Below are 23,961 nucleotides of genomic sequence, written 5' to 3'. Positions count from 1 at the left end.
TAATTTAAAGTAAGGAGCCATCAGAGCTGTCTCCTATTCAGTTGTGAGAATTTACTCAAGTGCTGCCTTTCTTTTAATTGCTGTGTGTCATTACTCCGGTGCCAGGGTGTCACCTCTTTAAGACCCCAATTCAGCTCTGCTTTCCAAGAGAGGCATATACAAGCTTGTCACTAAGGAGTTAAGCAACACAGCTGCTCAGCTTCCCTTTCCTTCTGGTTCTCCAAGCCCTTTGCAAAACACTCTGCACATGTTTCCTTGATCTTCCAACCCCTCACAGAGAAAGGGGACAATCAGACTAATTGAAGTCTCCGTGCCTCCAAGCTGCTGGATTGATTTGGCCAAGTTCTCTTTGTTTAACAGGACTTGCTTGGATGAGCCGGAAAAAACCACATCTGCTTTCCTCATCAAATGATAGATCTGATATTGGCATGATTATATTTGGCAGAAACATGAAATGGAGTGGTTTGAACAGCAAAGTGGGAGTCAGGATACTTGGGTATTTGCCTGGACCTCTTTTATTTGGAAAAGTCTCCTGGGGACACATGCTGCTACCCATGCTCCTAGAGTCCCTTACTGATGGCTGGTTGCAGAGCAGTGTATTTACTACATGAGTAGAGGTCATAGCAGAATATCGCTTGCCTCTGCTTAAAAAACATCAGTTTTGCAAGTCCTTTATTGATCCTACAAAGGCCATACAGGGCGTTTGGTATGTTTTGAATGTGGTCTTATCTCTTAGTTTATGTCTGTATTACTGGCATCTAACATTTACTTCTCCATGCTGTCATGACATATTTGTAGCATGTTTTTGGATTCTTACACAAAGGTCCTTTAGAAGAGCAAATAATTATAGTACTCCATAGATACTGTCTTTTTTTTTCTTCTTTTTCCTCAAGACCACCAGAGCTTTTTCAGCTTTTAAATTTGACAGTGTCATCGTTGGAAACTGTGTTACCCATCAGTATAGATAAAAATCCTGTGTCGGTGTCTACCTGTGGTCCACCCTCCGTGCTTATTCTTGCACATGTACACAGTATTTCTGGGGGCTCGCTCAGAGGGCTTTTAGGAATAAAGCTGCATTTTCCTGAGGATGTTCAATAGGAAGTAACTAGAAAGAAACTGAAAATCTAGTTTTAAGACAGAGCTGAATGAAGTTATGAAAGAAATCAAAGCCAAGATTGTTGCATAGGAAGTTTCTTCAGTTCCTGTGTTGCTACAAATAATGAGCATAAATGAAAGCCCCTGGTCTGAAATTAATGTGGAGCTCTTCTGGCAACCAGCCAGAAGTAGCTCCTTCAGGTTATGCTACTGAGGCTTGAAATGAGACCTGCCTGCAAAAATCTTTCATTTCCTTTGCTGTCCACGTGAAAAAACATTAAGAATCTCCATCTCTACCTAAAGCAGTGACCAAAGTCGTGTTACAGAAACTGTAGGAAGGCAACTGATGCTCTTGTCTTACACTGTCACTACCTTCACAGAAGCTATAGGAAGGTAATAACAGCCTAAGAAATTTTCATTCAGATAACTGGAAGTGTCACTACTGTGTAGGCTCTGGGAGCTGAACAGAAATGGGCGAGGGGTGTGATTTCATCATCTGCAGGCTTTTCAGTTCTAGTCTTCCTTGCTTGACTTCAAATCCTGTTATTGCTGTGGTCACCCTACGTCTCTGTACGGTGAGCTTCAGGGGAGCCCAGGAACACTCCGGGATCAGGAGAAGGGGAGATACTGAGGCTCACATCACTTCTTGGGGGTCCTTACTCCTGCTTACCTGCACCTGTGGCTTTGCTGGGAATCCCACCTGCCTTTGAGAAGTTCCCACATGAGCAAAGGAGCCGTCCCGTGGTTAGCCTGGCCCTGCTAATGGCCGGCAGCGTAGATGGGACTAAATACTTCTGTGGCTCCTTCAGTCTGTGACAATCCTTTGAATTGTATTTAATTAAAGAGTGTACACAATGGGTTTATTTGCAGTAGCAGACTGTGTGGTAATCCTCTAACAACTGTTGGGATCTGGCGGGAAGGAAAACTCTCATTAATAAAGTCTTTGGGGATAATTCCACATGAGAGTTGCTGCAGAATTCAAGAGCTGCAGCAAATTGCACCCAGAAAAACATTCCCTTCGCCTGTCTGCCCAGGGCTTCAGACTGTGTGCGGGAACAATGACCCCTGACAAACCCACCACAATTTTTACCTGGCATCTTGGGCATGCCAGGAGGGCTTAGCAAAGGGGGCTTGACTGAGTTTCAGCTTCACCCACAACAGACATGCCCAGGGAACCAGATTACTGTTCACTGGCTGATGTTAATGTGAGCTAACCAAAGCTAGTCATGCTTTTCCTTTATCTACACTTTTTGGATGGGAAATGGGAATTAGTGTACTGCTCAGCCTCATGTCTGTGTGGCCAGTTGCCCACTGCAGTGAAAGATGCCAAAGCCCCAAATCTCTGCCTTTTACACAGGAAAAAAAGCAAACAAACAAACCAAAACAACACAGCAATAAAAAACAGAGCTGGGGATGAAGTACAGTGAGTTTGTACTAAACTGTCTGTAAAGTCTACTTCAAAGTTTTCTAGGAGGAATACAGCAAGGAAGGAGACTTACTTAGCCTTTAATCCCAGGGAAGATTCCCCTTGGCAAGCAAGACTCACAGCTCTTGGGAAGTCTTTTCAGCCATGGGCATTTTGTTAACTGGGAGGTGAATTCAGGCAGCTGGACTTGTTGCCCTGCTCACCATCGTGCCAACGGAACTGACCTGCCAACAAAAAAAGACACAATTTCCTGTTTCCAAATGATGCCCCAAACTGTGATTTTTTAAAATGTATTTTTTTTTTAATGTGAGGGTTATTAGTGTTATCACTAGGGAGGTAGAAGGAGGTTGCTGTGATTGTTTGGGTTATTTATTTACTTTTTAGTTAACAAGGAAAACGAGCCATAAACTAGGTAGCCTCCAATGTGAGTCTGTTGTTTGACCTTGATGATTCAGTTAAAGGTCTTTAGACATGAAATTCACACATCACTGACCTCCAGCTAAATAGTAGGTATTTGAGTTTGAACTGGTCCAACTACAGTCAGTGAAGTGGGATGAAAGCCTTCAGGGCTGGTGCTTGCTAGCTCTCTGTGGACTAGAAGGAACGGTAAAAATCAGTTCAGATTAAACATGTAGCTTTTACCCAGCTAAAATGAAGGAAGATGTTTCCAGCTGAGAGAGAAGGTGAGATGCATCCCACTTTTTGTTTGGTTGTTGTTTATATAATAGTTTAGGTCAGAAAGTATTTTTAAGATCATTGAATCCCATTGTTAAGCTAAGGCAGCCAAGCCCACCACTAAACCATGACCCTAAGCGCCACATCTGTGCGTCTTCTAAAAATCTCCAGGGATGGTGACCCCACCACCTCCCTGGGCAGCCTGTTCCAGAGCTTGACCATCCTTACAGTGAGGGATTTTTTCCAAATATCAAATCTAAACCGCCCCTGGTGGGACATGAGGCTGTTTCCTCTTGTCCTGTCAATTTGTCACCTGGGAGCAGAGACGACCCCCCCTCGCTGCACCCCCCTGTCAGGCAGCTGCAGGGAGCGAGAAGGTCCCCCCTGAGCCCCCTTCTCTCCAGGCTGAACCCCCAGCTCCCCCCTGAGCCCCCCCCAGGCTGGTGCCCCAGCCCCTTCCCCAGCCCCCTGCCCGGCTCTGGACACGCTCCAGCCCCTCAGGGTCTGGCTGGTGCTGGGGGGCCCAAACTGAGCCCAGCATCCGAGGGGCGGCCCCCCCAGTGCCCAGCGCAGGGGGACGGGCACTGCCCCGGCCCTGCTGGCCACGCCGTGTCTGACACCAGCCAGGGCGCTGCTGGCCCCCTTGGCCACCTGGGCATGGGGGGGCTCGTGCCCAGCTGCTGCCCCCCAGCCCCTTCCCCGCCGGGCAGTGCCCAGCCCTCTGCCCCCAGCCCGCAGCTCCTGGGGCTGGTGTGACCCCCAGGCAGGGCCCGGCACGGGGCCAGGGTGACCCCCACACAGCTGGGCTCGGCCCCTCGGCCGGCCTGCCCAGACCCTGCAGGTCAACACTCCCCCCAACTCGATGTTGTCTGCAGCCTTAGTGTTTGTTTGAAGTAACTAGTACTGGTTTAGAGAGGTTAGTATGTAGGTGAGGTGTCTGGTTTGGCGTTGGCAGATCCAACATCCAGTTTACATGGGCCCATGCCCCCTGCAGTGACAGCTGTTGGCCAAGAGGGATACCACGGAACATCTCAACTGCACCTGTCCCGAACAGATCTGCTCTGGGATAAGGCTGGATACCTCTGCTCGGGACACTAAATCCCACCTCAGTGTCTGGCTCTGCTTGAAATCCGTGAGGATCGGGGTCCTGAATACTCCTTCATGGCCTTCCACAGAGCCACCCACCTTGCTTAGAAGCTCACAGCAAGGCAGCACCAGCAGTGCATGAGTCAAGTCCACCTGTATTCTGGTGGTTTAGCTATTGGACACTCTTTTTCCAGTGGTTTGCCTAACATAGATGTCTTTCCTTTGGACTGGATGAAAAAAAAAAAAAAAAGTGAGATTTTTAAAATTCCATCTATGATCAAGTTTACCTGAATCCATCATGAGACCACTTTTCAGAACACTAACAATGAATTGGCCTGATTTTTTATTTTTTTTAAAGGTGATAAAACATTTATTCAAAAGTAAATATCAGGCTGTTGAGGTAAATATGTAATCAACCAATTTAGGCATGCATTTTTAGTGAAGGGAAGATGCGGCAGTGAAGTACTTACTAATGGGCTTGGTAGAAAATTTACTGCATAGAAAAAAAATAAAATATGTTGTAGAAGTGCACAGCGCTTTGCCAATCCTGATCAAAGTTAGAGCTGCATGAATTAATTTATAAAGTAAAAACTTGAGTTATTTATAGATGTGAGGTGAATTTGGCAATAGTTTAAGTCCAGAGAGTTAAACTTTCCTTTGAAAAAGTCAGAATGTTTTGAAAACATTTCAATCTTTATTTTTACAGCAAGTGTTCTGCAGATCTCTCATGCTTCCCCTCACACTTTTTTTAAGGTTAAAATAAAACAGCAAGAAGCACTGTAAATCAAAACAAAATGAATCTATGGTACTTTAGATGAGCCAAGATAAAATTTCATAAGATCTCTTTCCCTTTGGGAAAAAGAAGCATTTGAGTACTGAGAAAACTCCAAATAATCCCCCCCCCCCTTCTTGTGTTTGGTTTTTTTTTTATTTTTAATTTTACTAGAAAACCATATAATTAGTTGTTTATACACTACTAATCAAGGCCCTTTCCCAACCTAAAGGAAGTTACAGTTTGAACAAGACATGGAGTGAAATAGGGAAGAGAGCAGGTTGAGTTAATAAAAAATGGTGTGAATAAATTTACTGTGCTGTATTATTTTATAATTTTAACTCAAAGGCAATTTACATCAAACAATTGTTCTTTCAAAAGGTATCTGGGCCTTCTGTCTTACCAGCTTGTCTGACAAATATATGGATGGAGAAATCGCTCACACATTTTGAAACAAGACATGAAATTTTCTTTTTTCTTTCTTTTTTTTTTCCCTCAGCCTACTTCTGATAAAAATATATGCTTTTTCCAAAATCTGGCAAGAGTGAACACTGAATCAATGACTTCTTACAGGCAAAAGCTCATCCTGTGTCCTCAAAATCTATCCCTGAAGCTCACACGACTCACAGTTTTCCCTGCATCACTTTTTTAACAGTGACAGTATAAACTCAAGCTGAGACTTCTGCTCTCTTCACATTATTCCCCTCTTGCCATCTCTTTGCAGCTGAGTAGGTTTCTCCCTGCCAAGTGCCGTTTCCAGTCTCTCTGACCGAGATGGGGGCTTGTGCATTACGCCACGCATAACGGGACCCCAGTTTTTGCTGGCAGCTGCCACAGCAATGAAGCAAGGTGTTCCCTGCAAGCTGAGCGTGTGTGGGTGACAGGGTGTTACCTGTGAGCTCATGGCTCATGGTTTGGAGTGCAAATTGTCACTCGCACATTTTATGATTGAGGTAGTTAATGAATTGCATGTTGTGAGGAGCCTGCAATTAATTACCTGAACGTTTATAGCCGCTGTTGTATTGCAAACACAATATAATTAGGTCTGACTAAACAGAAACCACTTGGGGGAAAAAGTCTTGTCATTGAGAATTTCCTGCTTTTTAGCTCCTTGATCTCCTAATCTGCATCAGAGATTTCATTCTTATTTGATTTGGTTTTTGTTTTGTTTTGAATTAGCCTGAGCCAGGAGGCAGACCATGTGACAATGGAGGGAATAAACCATGTAAGCACAGATCCCGCTGCTCTTGGCATGAATATTAATACTGCCATCTTCCTGCCCTAGATAGCAGTTGGCGTTAGGTTAGTCAGGCAGGGTTCCTGGAGCATAAAGAAGCAGAATTGCTCCTTATCATCAGAAAAATATAGGTTGGTTTTTTTCTTAAGGAAGGAGTGGAGGGAAATGCTATTTTTTTCAGCAGGCTCTGGGTTACACTCCCTTCTCTCAAGCAAACATAAAATAAGGCTGGATGTGTATCCCCATTGCGCAGTGCCCCAGGAGAGCTCAGATGGGCATGGATCCCCAGCAACGCATCTCTGAGTGTTCTGTGGGTTTTGCTCACTCTCTTCTTCTCTGCCCTTTCTGCAGGCATCCAGCACGCGTCCGGAGTGCAGCATCATGCAGGAGATTGAAGAGGAGCGCAGCCAGTGCTTGGCAGAGCTTATCGGGGAGAACCAGACTTCAGGTATGGGGATGCTGTCTTCTCTCCCTGGCCTGCAAGGCAACATCGCCCAGCCTCACATTGTCCTTGCCCATGCCGTTGCTCACCCCTGCTGCTGCTGGATCAGGGCAGTCCCTCCAGCTGATGTTGAGTTCTTACATTACAAGGGAGAGAAATAGGTATTTCCAAAGTACGATTCAATCAACCAAGAGTTTGAATAGCTCGTTGGGGATGACTGGCTGCCTCCCAGCTGGGTAAGCCTAGCTTAGGTGTCTCAGTGTGTTTAATCACAGTCATCCATCTCTCTCTGAACTGGAAGTGCCTTAACCAATTTTTCCCTGGGATCTGAAAGCCTGAAGTTCTCATAGGCTTTGGTTTGCTTCAAGGGAAGTCATGGCAACCTTGTTCTTCCATTGAACTGCCCTCCCATCCCCATGCCAAAGTTGCTCCTGTCCTGGTGGCAAAGCAGAGGAAGTAAGGTTGTGCTCCGAGGCTGCAAGACAGCTATGAAGTTGGACCAGGTGGCTGAGATCCTCTTCTTGTTCACATGACATGGAGCACACAACACACTGAGCAGTCCTTCTGGAAGGCTCTCCAGCCCCCTTAATCCAATCCTTTCTTCAGTCTCCGTCCTCCCAAGGTCCCTCTAACCTAGCCTCAGGCAGCAGCTGCGGGGCTGTTGCTCCCTTGAGGAGCAGGCATGGCACACCACACATGGGGCATGCGGGGTTTCAGAGCAGGAGAGAGGCTGTGGGATGCTGCTGAGAGCAGAGGAGCTGCACACCAACCTATGAGACAGGACACAGGTGGGTGATGTTGAAAAGGTCTATGCTAGCACAATTCCTCCAGTGGGCAGCCTGCAGAGAGCTTGGGGAATTTTGACACAGCCACCCATGCTCAGTCTTAAATTGTAGATGTCAGTGAGGGAGAGAAAGAAAACTTTTGGGTTTGGTGCTGTCCCATCCCATCACATCCTGCGGCAGTGCTGTCAAAGCCCCGGGTTGAGGCATTGAGTCGGACCTCTCCCCCTCCAAGTTCCAGATCCTGGTTTTGTGAGGGAGGGTGTAGGGACCAGTGGTGGGCTGTCAGACACCGAAAACAAGGGATCACATTCCTGGGGGAAGGGCTGAGAAGATGTGTATCCTGCTTGATGTTTGCGTCCCACCTCCTGAAAAAGTGGAAGAGGATGTCTGCTCATCCTCTCGCCGCTGGCATTGCTTGCAGTTAGGCTACAGACTGAAGGACTCTCCTGTGGAATGCTGCTTAATGATAGAATTACGTCCTGGGGACAAGCTGATCCCTGGAGGTGCTTTACTGAATGCAAGGATGGCTTTTGGCCCCTGCTTTTATCTGCCAAGATATGGTTTTCTTTGATTCAAAAATGATTTTAAGTGTCCCTGTACAGTTAAATGGAGCCATCTGAAGAAATGTTCTCCTGGAATCCAGTAAAGAAAAAAGTCAGGGTAATTAAAAACACTAAACTAAATGCCTCATTTTGTTTTCATGGATATTTAAAGAAATTCAATTAAATACAGTACATTCAAAATTGAAGAATACTTGAACTGTTAATATTTTTTTCCCTGCTTTTTCAAAATTATTTTTCTCATTGGAAAGTTTAATCCAAAACATTTTTTTTTCCTTCCTTCTGAATTAAACCATTGAAAACATTTTACCTGATTCTGATGCAAAAATACCACTCAGTCATGCTGCAGGCTCTTAATGCGCAAGCACTAGCAAGTATATAAAAATCCTTCGGTGTTTGTTTTTAATAATGGAATAGTGAAATATTGGACTGGGATAATTCTGCATTTCCACCAGTCACTACCCATAGTCATTAAGTGGGGCTGATTCTGGAATTGCAGCTGTGAGCCCTATAAACTGGGTTTTGTCCATGGAGACAGTACCTGCTACTCCTGAGTTACTCAGATGCCATTTGTGTGTCTGCATGTCCTGGGTAGAAGTAGTCATTGATGACACCAGTGTGGAAGAAGCATGTGCAGGGGCACAGCACGTGTCCAACCAAATTTTACAACGCAAACTGAGTGGAAAGCAGTTGGCATCCATTTGCCCCAAAGCATCAGCAGGTATTTAAGAGCTCAGCACCTGACTCATCTGGATACCCAGGGGTGCACTTGCAATCAGTAGAAAGCTACCAGCATCTCTGAAGTGTTGGCTCTCAAATGGGTGACTATGGGTGAATCATCTTATGGGGAAGTCTGTTTTGAAAGCGGTGCGGACAGGTAACTTCAAAGTGCGTAAATGGGTTGTTTTCCCCCCTTGGAGTGTACAAGGCACAGCGTGTGAGCACAAGTAGGTAAAAAAATATGTTTTTCTGGAATGGGGCTTCATCACTCAAGAAATGTAGCTGAGCATAGCTGCAAAATAAAACTTTGAACTTTGATGGTTGGGGGTGAGGGGGGAGTTTGTTGGGGAGAAAACTTACGAAGGTGATGATACGCAATCGCATGAAGGTGATGACTGTTTAATCTGAGTGTTGCTGGAAAGAAAAAACTCCCTAGTATAACTCCCAGGGAAAATGTAATTTTAACACAGTTCAGTCCCCCAGAGAAGGAGAGTGGAAAGTAATTGAGATTCCCTGCCATCTATAATGCAATACCTTGATTTACGGCCAGATGGGTGCATTGCCTTCTGCACATTCCACATCCTTTCAGCGAAAAGAAAATCACTTGAGGTTTAACAACTGATTTGTTATCATTTCTAATTAAATGAGTGGAAATAAGGAAATACACCATTTTGGTACAGTCTGGAAATAAAGCTTTGTTTAGAAGCCATTATCAATTGTATTGATCAGAGGAGCTTAATCACGGATGTAATTTGATGTGTCAGATAGATTAGTCACTTATTAAGAGCAACTGATGGTAGGGCTGAGATCGATCACCAGCTCAGGATAAGCAGGTAGATTTCCACTGATAAACAGTAACATCTGTCTTAATGCCATTTTGTCTTCAAACACCCATTCCTTACAACGGGTGCACATGCACAGGTGAAACTGATGCTTTCTTTCCAAAATAAACCTCGGTGGTTTCAGTTCTGGTAGTCGGTGCCAGCTGCTGGTGCCAGCGGTCCTGAACCGTAGGACTGCTGTTTACTATTAGCAGGATGGGAGTATCTCTGTTCCCTATTAGGAGTGTGATTCAGTACCCGTGAAGTTACCCACATTTGAGGAGACTTTAGCAATGACACAGGAGAGACACAGGAGGTCACAAAAGCATGACCACCTCTGGTGAGAAGAGGTTAGCTGCTCAGCATGGGAAGGTCTGCAGAAGATGCAGCTAGGGAGAAAACAGCAGGGGAGACCAGCTTAAGCTGGTAGTGTATACACAGGAGAATAAAACGGCTGAGAGATCAAAGTCTGGACTTTAAAGGAAGTTTGTAACCATCAGAGGATACTCAACAGCCTTTCTGGATGTCTGCAGGAAGGAGTGTTTTTACTGGCTTCATGGCAGAGCTTGCCCAGTTTATGAACATGTGGGATGCGGTGGCGTATTGCAGCACAGGGTGGAAAGTCATGAGCAGGACTGCCCTTGCGGTCCTCTGCCCTTCGAGACTAAGCAAGCTGGGACCAGTTTGTTTCATGTGGGCAAATAGCTGTTGCATGGGAATGACTTTTGGTGAGGGATTTCTTTCGCTTGATGCAGATCTAGTGTATTCTGGCCAGGCGTAGGCATCTCTTTTAGGATGTGATGAATCACATTCAGATTGTCTTTCCTGTTGATGGCAATACAAAGGGATTCTTAGTGAGCGCTCGGCTGTGTTGGAAATAACCACACTTCGCAGGTGACTCCTGTCCCTGGTGTTCACTGGCTTGGAGGGGATTTGGCCAGGCTGGGTAAAGTCCCAATTCCATCATTAGAAGTGATGAATCTGCTCATTCACATACAGAATTGCATTCAAGCTAAACGTTCACTTGGGTGTTTGTTAGATGATCGTTCCAGCCCTTTGGCCCCCAAAGAGTGCTCACCATATAATTCAAGGCATTATTTAAAAAATCTTTTGAAAAAACTGTTGCTGTGCAAGTGGCAGGATTCTTCCCTGCTCAATGCAGGAGATGATGTACAAAATCCCTTGTCTCAATCTCAGTGCAGACTGTGTTCCGACAGGCCTAAAGCAGTTCAGTGAGGTTGCCTGCATCATTTCTATGAAGAGCAGACTTTTTTGCTGGGTTTTGACATGTTGGGAAAGGAGGTTTGGTTATTCCTCCCCTTATCACATAGCTAAGGAGAAGGTGCTGCTGGATTTACTCACCCACAGGTGCACCTGGGGGTTGGACTAGTGAAATCTGTAGTTTTGTTCCGTGTGAGGTATCTGCCTCTCCTTGCCAGCAATGGCCCTTCTCATGGCAGGCATGGCAGGGATGCACCAGCTAAGTGCCATTAATGACACAGATCATGTCTGCTTGTAATGGTGTCATGCAAATGTGAATCATTAGCTGTGGATGCCTTAATTTCCCACCCTAAGCATATTTTAATCCCACTCCACACTAGTCTCTCAGTTGGTCTCCCTGTAAACTTTGCCTTACTTAATATCCATTATTGCAACAACAGCAGCACTGCTGCTGCAGTGAAGGTGACTCCTGGGTCTCTTGGCCTTAGTTTTCCTCCTATAAAATAGAAACATTAATATTTTCCTGTCTAGCAGGGGTAAGGTAAGGACAAACAAACTGAGAGGTGTCCAGCTGGTTTACAAGTGGGACTTATAAAAGTACTGTGGGTAGACAGAGGAATAAGAAATGCCATGTTTTGGCAGCACCCACAATTTAAATGCACAGGAAGCAACTATATATCTAGGGAGAAATAACACCCAAAAGAGAAAATTCATGTCATCCAGGTGAGGTTGCCTCTTCTCTTTCTGCACCTCTCTTCTCTCAAATAAATCTGGAAGTGGTGTCGTACATCAGTGTGCAATGGGTGCAATTGCAGATTTGTGTTGGTGATGTTTTCCCAGCAGCTGCCTGGGGAGTTCCTTGGGGATGCTGAAGTTATATCTAACATATACAAAGCCACATTGCCCTATATGCTGGTGCCAAGCAATGCAGTGCTGTAATGAGTATGCAGAGGCAGGAGCGAAAGCCCTGACAGTGCCCCAGCCTCCAGAACAGCTGAGACGTTTTGCTCAGGAGCATCTCGGTGCCATCACAACACCAGTGACCCTGCAGCGCTGCTTTCTGTGAGATCAGGGTACTGTAAGCAACAGGTAGCAGGTCACGTTCAGGGGTTCAGCTGCATCGTTCAAAGGGTTCCCTGGTCATCCCAAATTTTCAACAGCCAGCGTCTGTAGGAGTCCTGCCTGGGCACCTGCAGTATCAGCTCAGTCAAGTCAGTCCCAGGATTTTCATGCGTTCAGTGAGAGCTCTGCTCGCCACCCCACTGGACAAGTGTGATGAGAGGGTTTTGAGCATTGCTTGGCAGAATGTGTTTGCACACTGCCAGCTGCTGCTGTGATAGCAGGCTGCGAGCTGCCCAGCAGCTGCTTGGGCTGTCTCCTTTCCCCTTCTCTTTGCTCTCTGGCTGCACAGGGCTGCTTCTCTGGTGGCATCTCTCACCAGTGCAATATAAAAAAAAGAAATAAGGCATTTCCACAGCCTGGGGTTCTCTAAGGCACTTGGTAGTTTCAGGAGCCTATAATAAACAGAGTTCCTCGGTCCTCTGCAGTATTTCGAAGATGCTTGCAAACATATTTCGAAAGTGAAGGATGCAATCCCAGCCCCACTGAAAACCAGGCTTTTACTCCAGATACTTTTCCAGCCAGGATATCTGTATGCAATACAGTGACTGCTTAGCTGATAATCCAGTTAGCAGCAGTAGGGAAGCTCTCCCAAGGGTTAGGAGGAGAGGATAGCTGAAGGGGGTTTTGCTTTCCAGACTCACAGATGGTGGCAAATCTCTCTCTATGTGAAGTGTGGCTGAGCTCCTAAAGGCTTGCTGCAAGGCAGGTCTCACCACTGCCTTGCTTCTTGCTGATTTCTACTTGTTATTTTTTATGTAATGATCCTGGAGCAAAGAGGAGCAGTTTTTGTTTTTAGGAAAGCTGCCCCTCTCTGTGGCTGTAGTTTGCAAACAGTTCAACTTAACCTGAAGCACCCAAAAAAGAAAAAAAAGAAAGTAACCCTCTCTTTTTTGTTAAAAAGCCAAAAAAATTATTCCGGTCTTAGGTCAGTTGACTCAGCTCGTTATCTGTTTATCCCATTATTGCTAATCAGCTTGCTCTGCAATCAGATATTCTTTCAGAAGCATCATTTAGGGATGGCAGTTAGGGTCCTGTGACTCATGTTTGGGTGGCACAGGCAGCTCTGGAGACGGTGCCGCTTTGCAGGAATTATGGCATGGTAAACAGCCCTCATGGAGAGTGGTGGGAATATCAGGCAGCACTTGGGCACAGGAATCCTGGCCCATTTTTGGAGTTTACTTTAATGGCATGGAAGTTTGAGTTAAGAGGGAAAATATTCAAGAACAGAGAGGGGAGACCTTTAAACCACAGAAGACTCCTGACACTAGCCCATACAGGTGCATGGCATTATTGCTTCCCACATGCAGGACTTTGCATTCCCTTTTGTTGAACTTCCATCACTTTATGTTTTTTCAGGACTTTTTTTTTCTCCAAAACAGGAGACCTGCAACTGGATTTGGATCCTAAGTTCTGGAAGTTAAGTGCAAGTGAAACAAGCTCACAGCTGGAGGCTGTCAGCATCTCACAGATTCTGACCAGCATTTTGTCTGTCTGTTCCCCACAGTTCAGTAGTGTGGAGGTAGCTGAGATGATTTTCTAAGTGTCAGTGAAAATTGTTGATCGCCATCAAGGAGCTTATACAGTCGAGCTGCTTCTGCTACCTCAAGTACTTTATATTTGCAATCTAGACCTGTCAGTCTTGCAAGCAGGGTTTGAAACCAAGTCAAAAAGTCAGAAAGGTGGAAAACATGAAAGAAAACAGTGCCACTCCCCCTGCCAATGCCTGTTCACATCTGCTTAACTTGTACATGCTTCACACTTCTTGTGGGCAATAGAGTCGAGTCCTGCAAGCTCATCATCAGCATTGTCACATGCAAAGAAATCCAGGTGGGAAACAGCCTGTGTTGTTTAAACTCCAAATACTGCTTTTGCTGTTCCATAGTCCTAGAGAGGAGGCTGGCTTGAAAAGCCAAATTTGGAGCTTGGGGTTCTTTATCAGTCTCCCTTGAAGAAACCAAGGCATGTTTGATGGAGAAGAAGCAGTGAACATATGGAAATTAAAAGTCAGGCTGGAAAAACATTAAATTAGGAGTCTGTTTATTCATCACCATCTGTTTATAGTGCAGTAAGATAAGAAATAATTAATAGTTCCTTGCTTGCAAAAGTTTAAATGAATTCTCGCCATCCAGTTGCATAAGACCTCCTGGGATAGATGATGTGTTGGTCAGATTTGTGTGACAGTCCGGTTATCGGCAGCTCTCCAGGTGCTACGTTGCTGGAGCAGGCACCGCGTGGCTGATAGCAGCTCAAGCACTCGAGATAGTGCACACAGCAGGGTGAAGAAGGGGGTGGATGGACCACTCCCCCCAGACTGGGGAGATGCTGTGTTTTCTGGCTGCATCAGGGCGGATACATCCCCAGGGGCTGCCAAGTGTTTGTGTGGGTACTCCTTACACCTTTACGTACATGAGGGTGGATGCTTTTGTTAGCAAAAAGCCACTGGTTTAAACTCAGTAGCAGAGGAAGCTGCTGAACTGGCAGATTTGCAAGGTGGTAGCTCCCAGGGGAAATACACATCTTGGCAGACATCTGAGGGGGACTCTGGGTAATAACATAAGATGGCACTGGTACAGACAGAGGAGAGACTTGTCCCCAAGCTGAGAAGGTCTGCAGAGAGGCTTTGGTTGCAGGGGAAGCAGGTGGGTTTGTCCCCATCGTTGAAAACAGTCGAAAAGAGTCCAGAAAAATAGTCAGGCCCTTGGACAGAGGTTGACTGTGATGTGTGGCTAAGGGCAAAGTTCTGAACAGATGCTCTGGGATAATCAGCGTGGCCTCCAGTTGTCATTTCAGAACTGTGTAGAGCTCTCATAAGTGTGGTACCAAATCCACCAGCCCCTCCAAAAATCTCATCTATCTGGGACATCAGGGATGGCATTAAATGGCTACTGCTGAACAGCTAAATCAAGGCCTGAGGATCCAGTCAACATACTCAATGAAGCCTAGGGAACAGCTTAGTTCAGTCTAAATTAGATACCTACATTTGATTTAAATGATCTCTTTAAAGGCAAAAGGACCTGCAGGACTTCTTTCCATGCTGTCTTTCCTTAGTTTTTCATTTACTGTTCTTTATTACTCTGGTCTGGGTGATACAGAGGGCCTCTTGGTTTCTGTCTTGCTCTGACCAGCAGCATCAGGCAACTTCCAGATTTGACATCAGTCCTCTCCATTCCTGAACAACGTGGCCTCTCCTACGACAGAAGGGAATTCAGCCGTGTGACATCAAGACCTCAAACCCCAGACTCTCCTTTATCTCTCTTAGAGGATCAGTGCCAGGGCTAAGGTGCCTTTTATTTAATGGACATTTTTCTTCCAGTTATTAGACAGTGGTCATGATACCCAGTTGGGACAGGCCACTGCATGGTACCTCCAGGTGCTCTTCTTTCATTAACGCTTTCCTCATCGGCTCTGGGACTCTTCCCAGCCACCAACACCTCATGCCACAGCTCTCACAGAGGTGCAGCCTACTCTCTGGAAATTCAAAAGAAAGAAATCTGCCTTGGAGTTTTCAGACGATAACCTTCTGTCCCGGTTTTGGCTGGATAGAGTTAATTTTGCTCCTAGTAACTGGCACACTGCTGGGTGTGGGGTTTAGTAATATAACGTTGATAACACACTGATGTTTTAGTTGCTGCTGAGCTGTGCTTACTCTAAACCGAGGACTTTTCAGTGTCCCGTGCTCTGCCAGTGAGCAGGGGCACAAGGAGCCGGGAGGGAGCAGAGCCAGGACAGCTGAGCCCGGCTGGCTGGAGGGACATTCCATACCATAGAGTGTCATGCCCAGTATATAAACTGGGAGGAGTTGGCTGGGAGCCACCGATCACTGCTCGGGGACTGGCTGGGCATCGGTCATCAGGTGGTGACCAAATGTATTGTGCATCACTTGGTTGTTTTTTCCCCCTTTGGGTCTTATTCCTTTCTCCTTCTCTCTCCTTTTCATTACAATTGGTTTTTGTTATTGTTGTTGATACTATATTTTATTTCAATTATTAAATTGTTCTTATCTCAACCCATGAGTTGTACCTTTTCCCCCAATCCCCTCCTCATCCAGCTGGTGGTACTCAGTTGCCGGCTGGGGCTGAACCACACCACCTCCCGCGAGCACGCAAGGGAAGCTGGCATCTGAAACAGGAGGAGGCAGCACATGTTGCTGTGGTGGTAAATGTGGTAGATGTGAGCAGCTCCCAGACTTTTCTGCTGGCTGCTTTGATCCAGTCTGAAGCTGATGGCCATTCCTCCAGGCCATGAATCTCAGAGAAAATAGTACCCAAAGGTGTATTCCCTACAAAGCTGTTACTTGGCTGTCCATCCTCGCTTGGTAACCCTGCTCGAGGAGGGTGCACCTCCCCACTGGGTAGTGCTGATTCCCAGTTGGGCAGTGGTACCTGCTCAGCTGTCTGAGCCATCCCTGTCACCCGCAGTCCAGACACCTACCAGCGACAGGATGAACTGCAAGCACAGATCTACACAGCACCTCATCTTTCTGCCCTGTGGAGCTAAGAGCTGGCTTTTGCCTTGACCTCACGTTTTTAACAGACGCAGTCACAGGATAAGACTTTACATCTGTTTTCTCCCTTATTACGCTATAGGGGTGGAGGTGGAGGCTTTGCTTTTGTTTTCCCTGTTGCTGACATGCCCTGGCTGGAAGCTTGCTAACAAACAGCACTGTTTATTTGGCTTGGGAACAGCTGTCTTGTGGCTTGTCAGGATTAACGGCCATTTAGCGGACGTTAGTCTTGTACAGAAAAAGGCATTTTAGTTTGGAGAATATGTAACATTTTTAAATGCCATCAGACTTTTTGGTTACTTTTTTTTTTTTTTTAGCGTGGTATAATATATGAATGCACACAGCCTTAGTTATGCAAGGGTTATAAAAATAAGGAAAAAATGCCGTTGCTACAGACCAATGGAAAGCAAATTCAAAGCAGTTTCAAAGCTCTGGATGATTGCTCAGATGAAATCCATCTATGCAGAGCTTTTGTTTCTGACAACGGCTTTTATTTGTCTCCCTCTCATCCTGTCAGATTTCTGGTTAAAAAATCTCTTCTTCCTCATCTTTTTTATTTCCCTTTTCCTACTGACTATATCAGAGCACTTTCATGATGGTATCCACCCTTTTTCCTTAGGAGAATTACATTGTAAAATGTTGCATATGCCATAAGTTATGTCGAACTCCTGTTACAATATATGGCCAAGATCCAAAATCTGCTGCAGCCGGTGGAGATTTTTCCACTGATTTTACTATGCACTGCACTTTCTGTAATCTAAGTGCCTTTATTTCTTGATGTCCAGACCTTTTAACATAAGAAGGTGAAACTGTGGGAAACATGAGAAGCTGAGGTCAGAGGTGCCACACTTTACATCCATCAGGCCCAAGCAGGATTTCTGTTATGGAAAGCTTTTAAATTACCAGTGTCTCACAAATTTATCATTTCTTTTTTCTTGCCTTCTAACCATTAAATCTGCTTCCATGTGAAACCGAAGCTTTCTGGTCCCTCTTTGTCCCTTCCTACAGAGCTGAGGTACAGGGCTTCTGCACAACCTTCCCTGCTTCTGCCAGTGTCCCTCTATATCTATGGGACAGAAGCATATTTCCAGGACAAACCCCAGCACATTTAATAAGCAAGAGCCAGATCATGAAGATTTTACGTGGTGAAGCACTCTCCAGCTTTGCATAAGGACTGCAAGTATCTTTCTAGTAGTAGGACAGGCAGTCTGTGGCTTGCAGTTTATAGAGGAAAATTCCACTTTGCCCTTCATTTTTTCAGCGGGGTGTCATATCTTTTTATTTATTTACCATGTATTTACCATGAAGAAGAGCAACACAGCACTGGCCGAAAATCTCCTCCATTGCAAAGTGCATCGTTTGGTCTTGAAGGTACAAGGATGATCCTTTAAAGTACCAACAGGGTAAGATTCCTGTTAATCATGCCATAATTGCTATAGGAAAGACTTCTCCACATCTTATTCCAGGTTGGTAAGCCATGAGCACATTGCCACGGGGGGCTGTCACTCACCTGTTGCCTTCAGTGAGCAAGTCAGTGGGAGGGTTTGTGCTTCCTTAGGGTGGGCAGCTCTCCTGAGCTCTCATCTCAATGCTGCCGTTCCAGTTGCCGTATACATTTAAGCAAGTCAAGGAATTCCTGCAGCTTGAACTAAGTGTGGGAAAGCTGAGAAGTCTCCTGACTCTCACGGCACTTAAACCATCAGTGAGAGCTGCTGCGCTCGCGTCCTGTCCTTGCTTGGGCTGTTTTGTTAGGAAGACCCACAAAAATTCTAATGCTTTTCTCCTTGTGACATCCCTCTCTCCTCCTGGTAGGAAAACCAGTGTGGTACAGAGGAGCTACAGCCTGGGTGAGTCCCATTTTAGGTCTTACATTATCAGGGTAGTCACTCTTGCCTCCCCAACAGCCAAAAAACCATTTCTAGAGGTTGACCCCTAGTCATCTTCACTATGAATCGCTGTCTGGAGGCGCCAACGTGGGAAAAACCGTACAGGCAGGGTAGGTACTTAAATGCAGAGTCTGGTACTCTATACATCCAGTTCTCTGCAAATCCAGGAAGAGCAGGGGGGGTTAAGAGCCGGGGGTGGGGGGGTGGGGGGTGGTGTTGAGTGAGGAATGAGGAAGCTCTGGAACAATCCTTTAAGCACACTCCATGTCAGAGCACTAAAGGTCTCGGTCTTGTTTAGATGCTGGTGAGGAGATAAGTTGTGTTTTAGGCAACCCACTTTGTAAATCTTTGCCTTAAATCTTGGATCTTTTGTTTCAGCTTACATGTCTTGGACTTGGGCAGAAGGGCTCAGCTCACAAATTCGATTTATAAAAAGAATGATCTGGAGGGATGAAAAAAGTCAAGTGTTTATTTAGTCTGTTGGTTAAAGAAAGACTGAAAGATTAGAAACTTTTTCTTTTGACTTGTTTTCTAGTAGATTTTGATGATGGAAAAACTCATAAGATTTTTGTGCTTAAAAATAATCCTCCAGAAATAGTCTCTGGTGATTTCTTTCACGCTGCTTAGAATGACTCAGCCTGGGGGCTTAAGGTGAGGTTTCCTTCATGTGTCTTTGAGTCAAATTTCTGCAAACATTTAGGAAGAAAGATCTCTTTTAACATTTCCTGTTGAGTGCTCAGCTTCTACTGGAAGCCGCTGCAGAATTGCAAACCATTTTGTATAGCAAGTAGCGGTGTTCCTGTTCCTCTCCAGCTTGTACACAGGGTGGGGAAAATGAAATCAGTATCCCTGTCTTGCCACAGATAGAGGCAAAGTCCAAGGTAAAGTCTTTTCCCTTGCCCTAGGTCTGGGCATCCTTTTTGCGTTCGGTGATTGCCCAAGTCCATTTTCTGCCCCATTGGAAGTGCAGATCCCACACTGAGGGGTGAATGAGGGAGCAGCAGTGCTCCACCAAGAGCACACCAGTGGTGGGAAGGAAATGCTACAGTGACAGGGTTTTGCATGCCCTGGCAGGATTTCTAAGTGGTTTCTCTGTCACATCCTGCCGACAGCACTGGAGTGATAGGAGGCACCAAGTCAGGCAAAAAATACCCAAATTAAATGCAAAGCCATGGAAAGTTCAAAGGGGAGCTCTGAGTGGATGGGTTTGCTTCAGAGCACGCTATCAGTGCTGATAAAAATAAAAAGGTGATGAGATGGAGTTGGGGGAGGAGAGATGCCCGCAGCATGCTTGAGTGTATGCGTGGGGCTGGGGGGAGAAGAGGGCTTAGCAGTGGGTACAGGAGGGAAGGGGTTGAATTTTGCAGGGAAGGGTGGGAGGATTCGTTTAGTGGAACCTTGGAGCCAGGCTAGCCCCTGTCAAACCCAAACTGTCACAGAGAAATAAGGTAAAACCCTATTCTGCAAGCCCAGGGCAGGGCATGAGAGGCTGGAATTAAAATCACAGAAGGTACCGGCAAGAAACGATAGGGAGCTGCTTCCATGCTAGAAGCAACTTCATAGTCCAGGACACTTCAGCTTGAAAAAGAGATGCCTTGAGGAAGGATATGAAAGAGGATTTGGGTGGGGTTTTTTTCCCCAGGGAAAGGGGTATTGTGGTTAGGTTATGAATATTTCTGGTTTTGTAAAAAAAACCTAGGCAATTCCTAATGAAACCAGCAATGAGCAGGTTCAAAGTGAATTCAGAAAAGGATGTATTTTTTCTTTCAGTGGACACTAAAACTGCAGCCCAGGAGACTGTGAATATTAAAAATTTCTATGAGTTTAGAAGAAAAATCAAATTGCATTTAATGTAAAATATTTATGCAATAAGAATAATCTAAGGTATTTTTTATTATTAAAGACAATTTTTAAGATTTAAATAGAAGATTATCTCTGATTCAGGACGTCTCTGCTCACTGGAGTCTGGGGCAGTAGTAGTAACTCAAGGCTCATGATGGGTTTTCCTCACCTCTACTGGAACTGAATTTGAGCTACCTGTCTGGAACCGAGTTAGTAGATCGTTGGAGGGACCATCTTTTGGGGTCTGTTTTCTTCAGACAGGCAAAAGCTTAGCGCTCAGCTGGGACAAGGAGGTTGATGCAATGATAATTGGTCATAACGAGATCAAATTGGGCAAACCGTAGGTGAGCACCAAGGCTGCACTTCTGCATGAGCCTGTCAGTGGGAGCATAAATGTCATCTAATAGCTATTTACAGTCCTAACTCCCAGGTTAGGGAGGTTGGAAACTGCCTGCTGATAGTCAAATTGGAGTGAAAATGAGTTTCCATTTTGTAATGGTACCCAGCCTGTGATGGTACCCAGTGATATCTCAGCATGGCTTAAGCTGCACCTTTACTTTGCTGTTATCTACCTGCGCATAGGGAGAGGCATGAGATAACCCCAGGCATCAAAATTGTATCTTTGCATATGAATGTGGATTTGAAGAGCAAAAGTCTTGCATGTGAATGTCCTTCAGAAGAGACCAGGAGTGACCCCATTCATTAGGGAGAATTTGGTGTGAATGGCAGGTGTGGTAAAAGGGGGTGTTCTGAGCTGGGAGTTCATCTGGGTTAAGAGAGAGCCTGGCACCACCCTGCTGCCATTCCTTCCAAACCCAGTCACATCTCAGAGCAGTGCCAGAGCTCTGGAAGTCATGTTTATTCGCAAAGGAGTGTTAGCCTCTGCTGCTCCCACATAAGCTTTGGCCGTATATTTGCTGTAAGTGTAGATATGACTCAAATAAATGTTTTTTGTGCTGTAGTCTGATGCTTCTGCAAACTACTGTTTACCTGTGCCTCATGATGATTGACCTGTTTTCTGTTCATTAACCTTTTAAAGGAAGAGAAGATGAGAGCCTGAGCTTTGATTTACATTTAGCAGAGACAGTGGAAAAGGTTACCACCTTCTGCAGCTGGGGTGAGGTTTCCTAACCCCCTGCAGCCAGGACTGTGTCAGTGGTCTTCAGCCACTTCTGCACCAGAACCTCTTAGAAGAGGGCTCTCCAAAGCCCATCTGAGGCTGATGCCACCCTTGGCTTGCACTTGGGGCATTTGGCTGCAAAGAGGGGGACTGAGCTGCTGACTGTAAAGATCTGAGCTGCAGCGTGTGGCCAACAGCCTTCAGCCTATCGAGCAAGACTGCAGGAGCTGGTTTCAAGAGGGAGAGAGAGAGGTGGCTGCTAGTAATTACACTAATTGCGTGGCTTACAGTGCAATGATGAGCAGCTTGGTCTGCTTATCTGAAAGAAGGTTAAAAGACAGCTTTGTTAGTCGTGACGGATTTCTCCCTGCAGAAGAAGGTATTTGGCTCCAGAGAGCACTTCATGATCTACCAGGCAACAGTAGGACAAAGCTGAGTGTCTGGAAGTCATGGTTAAAATAATTGGAAAAGAAAAGACTCTTTTTCAGATATATATATATGAAATAATGACAAGAGTTTAAGGAGTGTACCTGATTACCCAGGGATGTGGTAAATGCTACCGTCTTTTAAAAGTTACATGCTTGTTTTCATACTGCTTTTCCAGAGTCACCTGCAGTCCTTCCTAAAGCAAAGCCCAGCCCTTGGCAGTGGAACTTTGCTTTCAGTAACAAGCAAATGAGCAGAGCAGCTCTTCTGATTAAACTGGAGCTGAATGGTAGGTGTGTTCATGGCTCATTTGCACCTGCTGCCTTGGGAAAGCATTGATAAATACCTTTGCATCCTTCCTGCAGATACTGAGTGCAGGGGAGAAGACAACATTTATAATTAATTAATGGAGAGGCACTTAGCAATCACCAAACATGATTTCATCAGGCAAAACAAGTTGTCATTCTTATAACATCTGTGAAGGCCAAGTGGTGCCCCAGGGAAGAGAGGGATTTCCTTTTTCTGAGGCAGGTTGCAATTGTTTCTACCCTCAAATAGTTGATCTGTTGTACTGACATGCTGGAATATTGCCTGCTAACCCCCTGATCCCAGCAGTTTTCCTGTCAGTTTTGGAGGAAGAAAATAATTTTCTGGAAGGCTACTTGATAAAGTTTGGTTGTGTCTGCCTTTGGGTGGACAGGCACAAACTTTTGCCTGATGTTATGATGAGATGACTACAGGGCGAGCAGCAGCGTTGGGCTACAAATGCAAAGCATCTTGCAGGTATCAATTTTTGTATTGTTCCAGTTCCTTAAAGTCAAGGTACTCTTGCAGCCCCTCTTCTAGTCACTGGAGAGAAGAGGATATCTGTATAGAATGATTCAATTTCTGAGCTTCAGAAACCATCCTGTGGTGACATGAACTGCCAGCCAGAGCTCTGGTTTCCATTGACTTCTTTAAGTTTACATGTTTGGTTTTTAGATGCATAAAGTTAGGGATATGAACCCCACCTTTAAAACCTGGACCCTTCCAGGCAGCCGCACAAATTTCATCAGCGCATCTTGGGGGGCGATAAGGAAGAATGATGCTGGAAGAGCTAATAGATAGATATAAGAGGTCTTTACAGACACAATAATTTTTAAAGATCCCTTTTGTGTGTCTTGCAAAGCCAGTCTTGTGGGCCTTTGCTATATTTTAATCAAAGAGAGCTTTTGTTACAAAAGTGAACACCTAAAAGCTTTTTTTGTGCATCACAAGTGGTGGTGGGAAAATGTTGACATAGAAAAGATTCAGATCACAAAAATTTTCAAAGTGTGTAATTCAGGACATTTAAAAAGCCATCTGATACTATCACTTTGTATTTTATTTTGCATTATAACCTGTTCTGAGGTAAGGGGTGCACTATAATTTATTGAGGTTGATGGAGGGAAAGATTGTAAAACATGAAAGATCCTGTCATGAAATCATCTATTTTCCCTTGGACAGAATATCTAATATCTTAATACTTTTGGAGCTGCTGGCTGCTTGGTGGCAGATAAGTGTGATGCTGTGGAAACTGAGCTTTGCACCTGATATTATAAACCTGAAAACTGAATTTTAATGAATGCTGCAGAAGAGCATGCACGAAGAAGATACCATCAGTTATTCTGTTTTTCAGGCTCTGATAAACTTACCTCAGGACTTCATCTGAAAAGTTCTGTTTGCTTATGAAAGAAGGAAGGGAAAACCTGTAAAATATCTTTCAAAGAGCTGAGGGTTCTTTTTCAGCTTCAGAGCATTTTTGTGTGCTCTCTTTATTGATCTGAGACAACATGCTGCCTCAGTCTGAGCAGACTGATGATGACACCAGCCTTTTTCTTAGCTCAAGTAGTAAAAGATGATTTAAAGGAGGAATTTCAGATCGGGATATAATTATCAAGAAATGCAGCTTGACAGTGGTTTTCCTAGTTCCCTTTGCTTGCATGTGAAAAGTATTTTCTCGAAGCTTTTTTTCTTCATATTCTCCTTTCTTGTTAGGCTGTTGACCTTAACAGCAACACGTTAGTCACATTTGGGGAAGTGTTGCAATCTAATGGGGCATGACAAATAACTGAGAGCAGAGGTGCTATAAAAAAGTGAGGTCTGCTGACAACCCATCTATCTAACCCAGGCAGCAATTGAAGTGCCTGTCTGTTGGAAATTTAAAAGGGGGAAAAATGTTTTCAGAATTCTGGTAAGTACT

General features: G+C 45.1%; 1 protein-coding gene across 1 annotated transcript in view; it reads left to right on the top strand.

Moving 5' to 3' along the window:
- Window positions 1-23,961, top strand: part of VIPR1 (vasoactive intestinal peptide receptor 1) — a 116,030-nt gene that overhangs the window by 31,600 nt on the left and 60,469 nt on the right. The window contains exon 2 of the mRNA XM_037382537.1: window positions 6,643-6,739. Within this exon, the coding sequence (XP_037238434.1) occupies window positions 6,643-6,739 (97 nt within the window). The remainder of the gene's footprint in view (window positions 1-6,642; window positions 6,740-23,961) is intronic.

This window comes from Falco rusticolus, chromosome 4 (assembly GCF_015220075.1).
Source record: "Falco rusticolus isolate bFalRus1 chromosome 4, bFalRus1.pri, whole genome shotgun sequence".
NCBI lineage: Eukaryota > Metazoa > Chordata > Aves > Falconiformes > Falconidae > Falco > Falco rusticolus.
The sequence above is the reverse complement of the archived record's forward strand: the minus strand, read 5'-3'. Positions and strand labels throughout refer to the sequence as shown.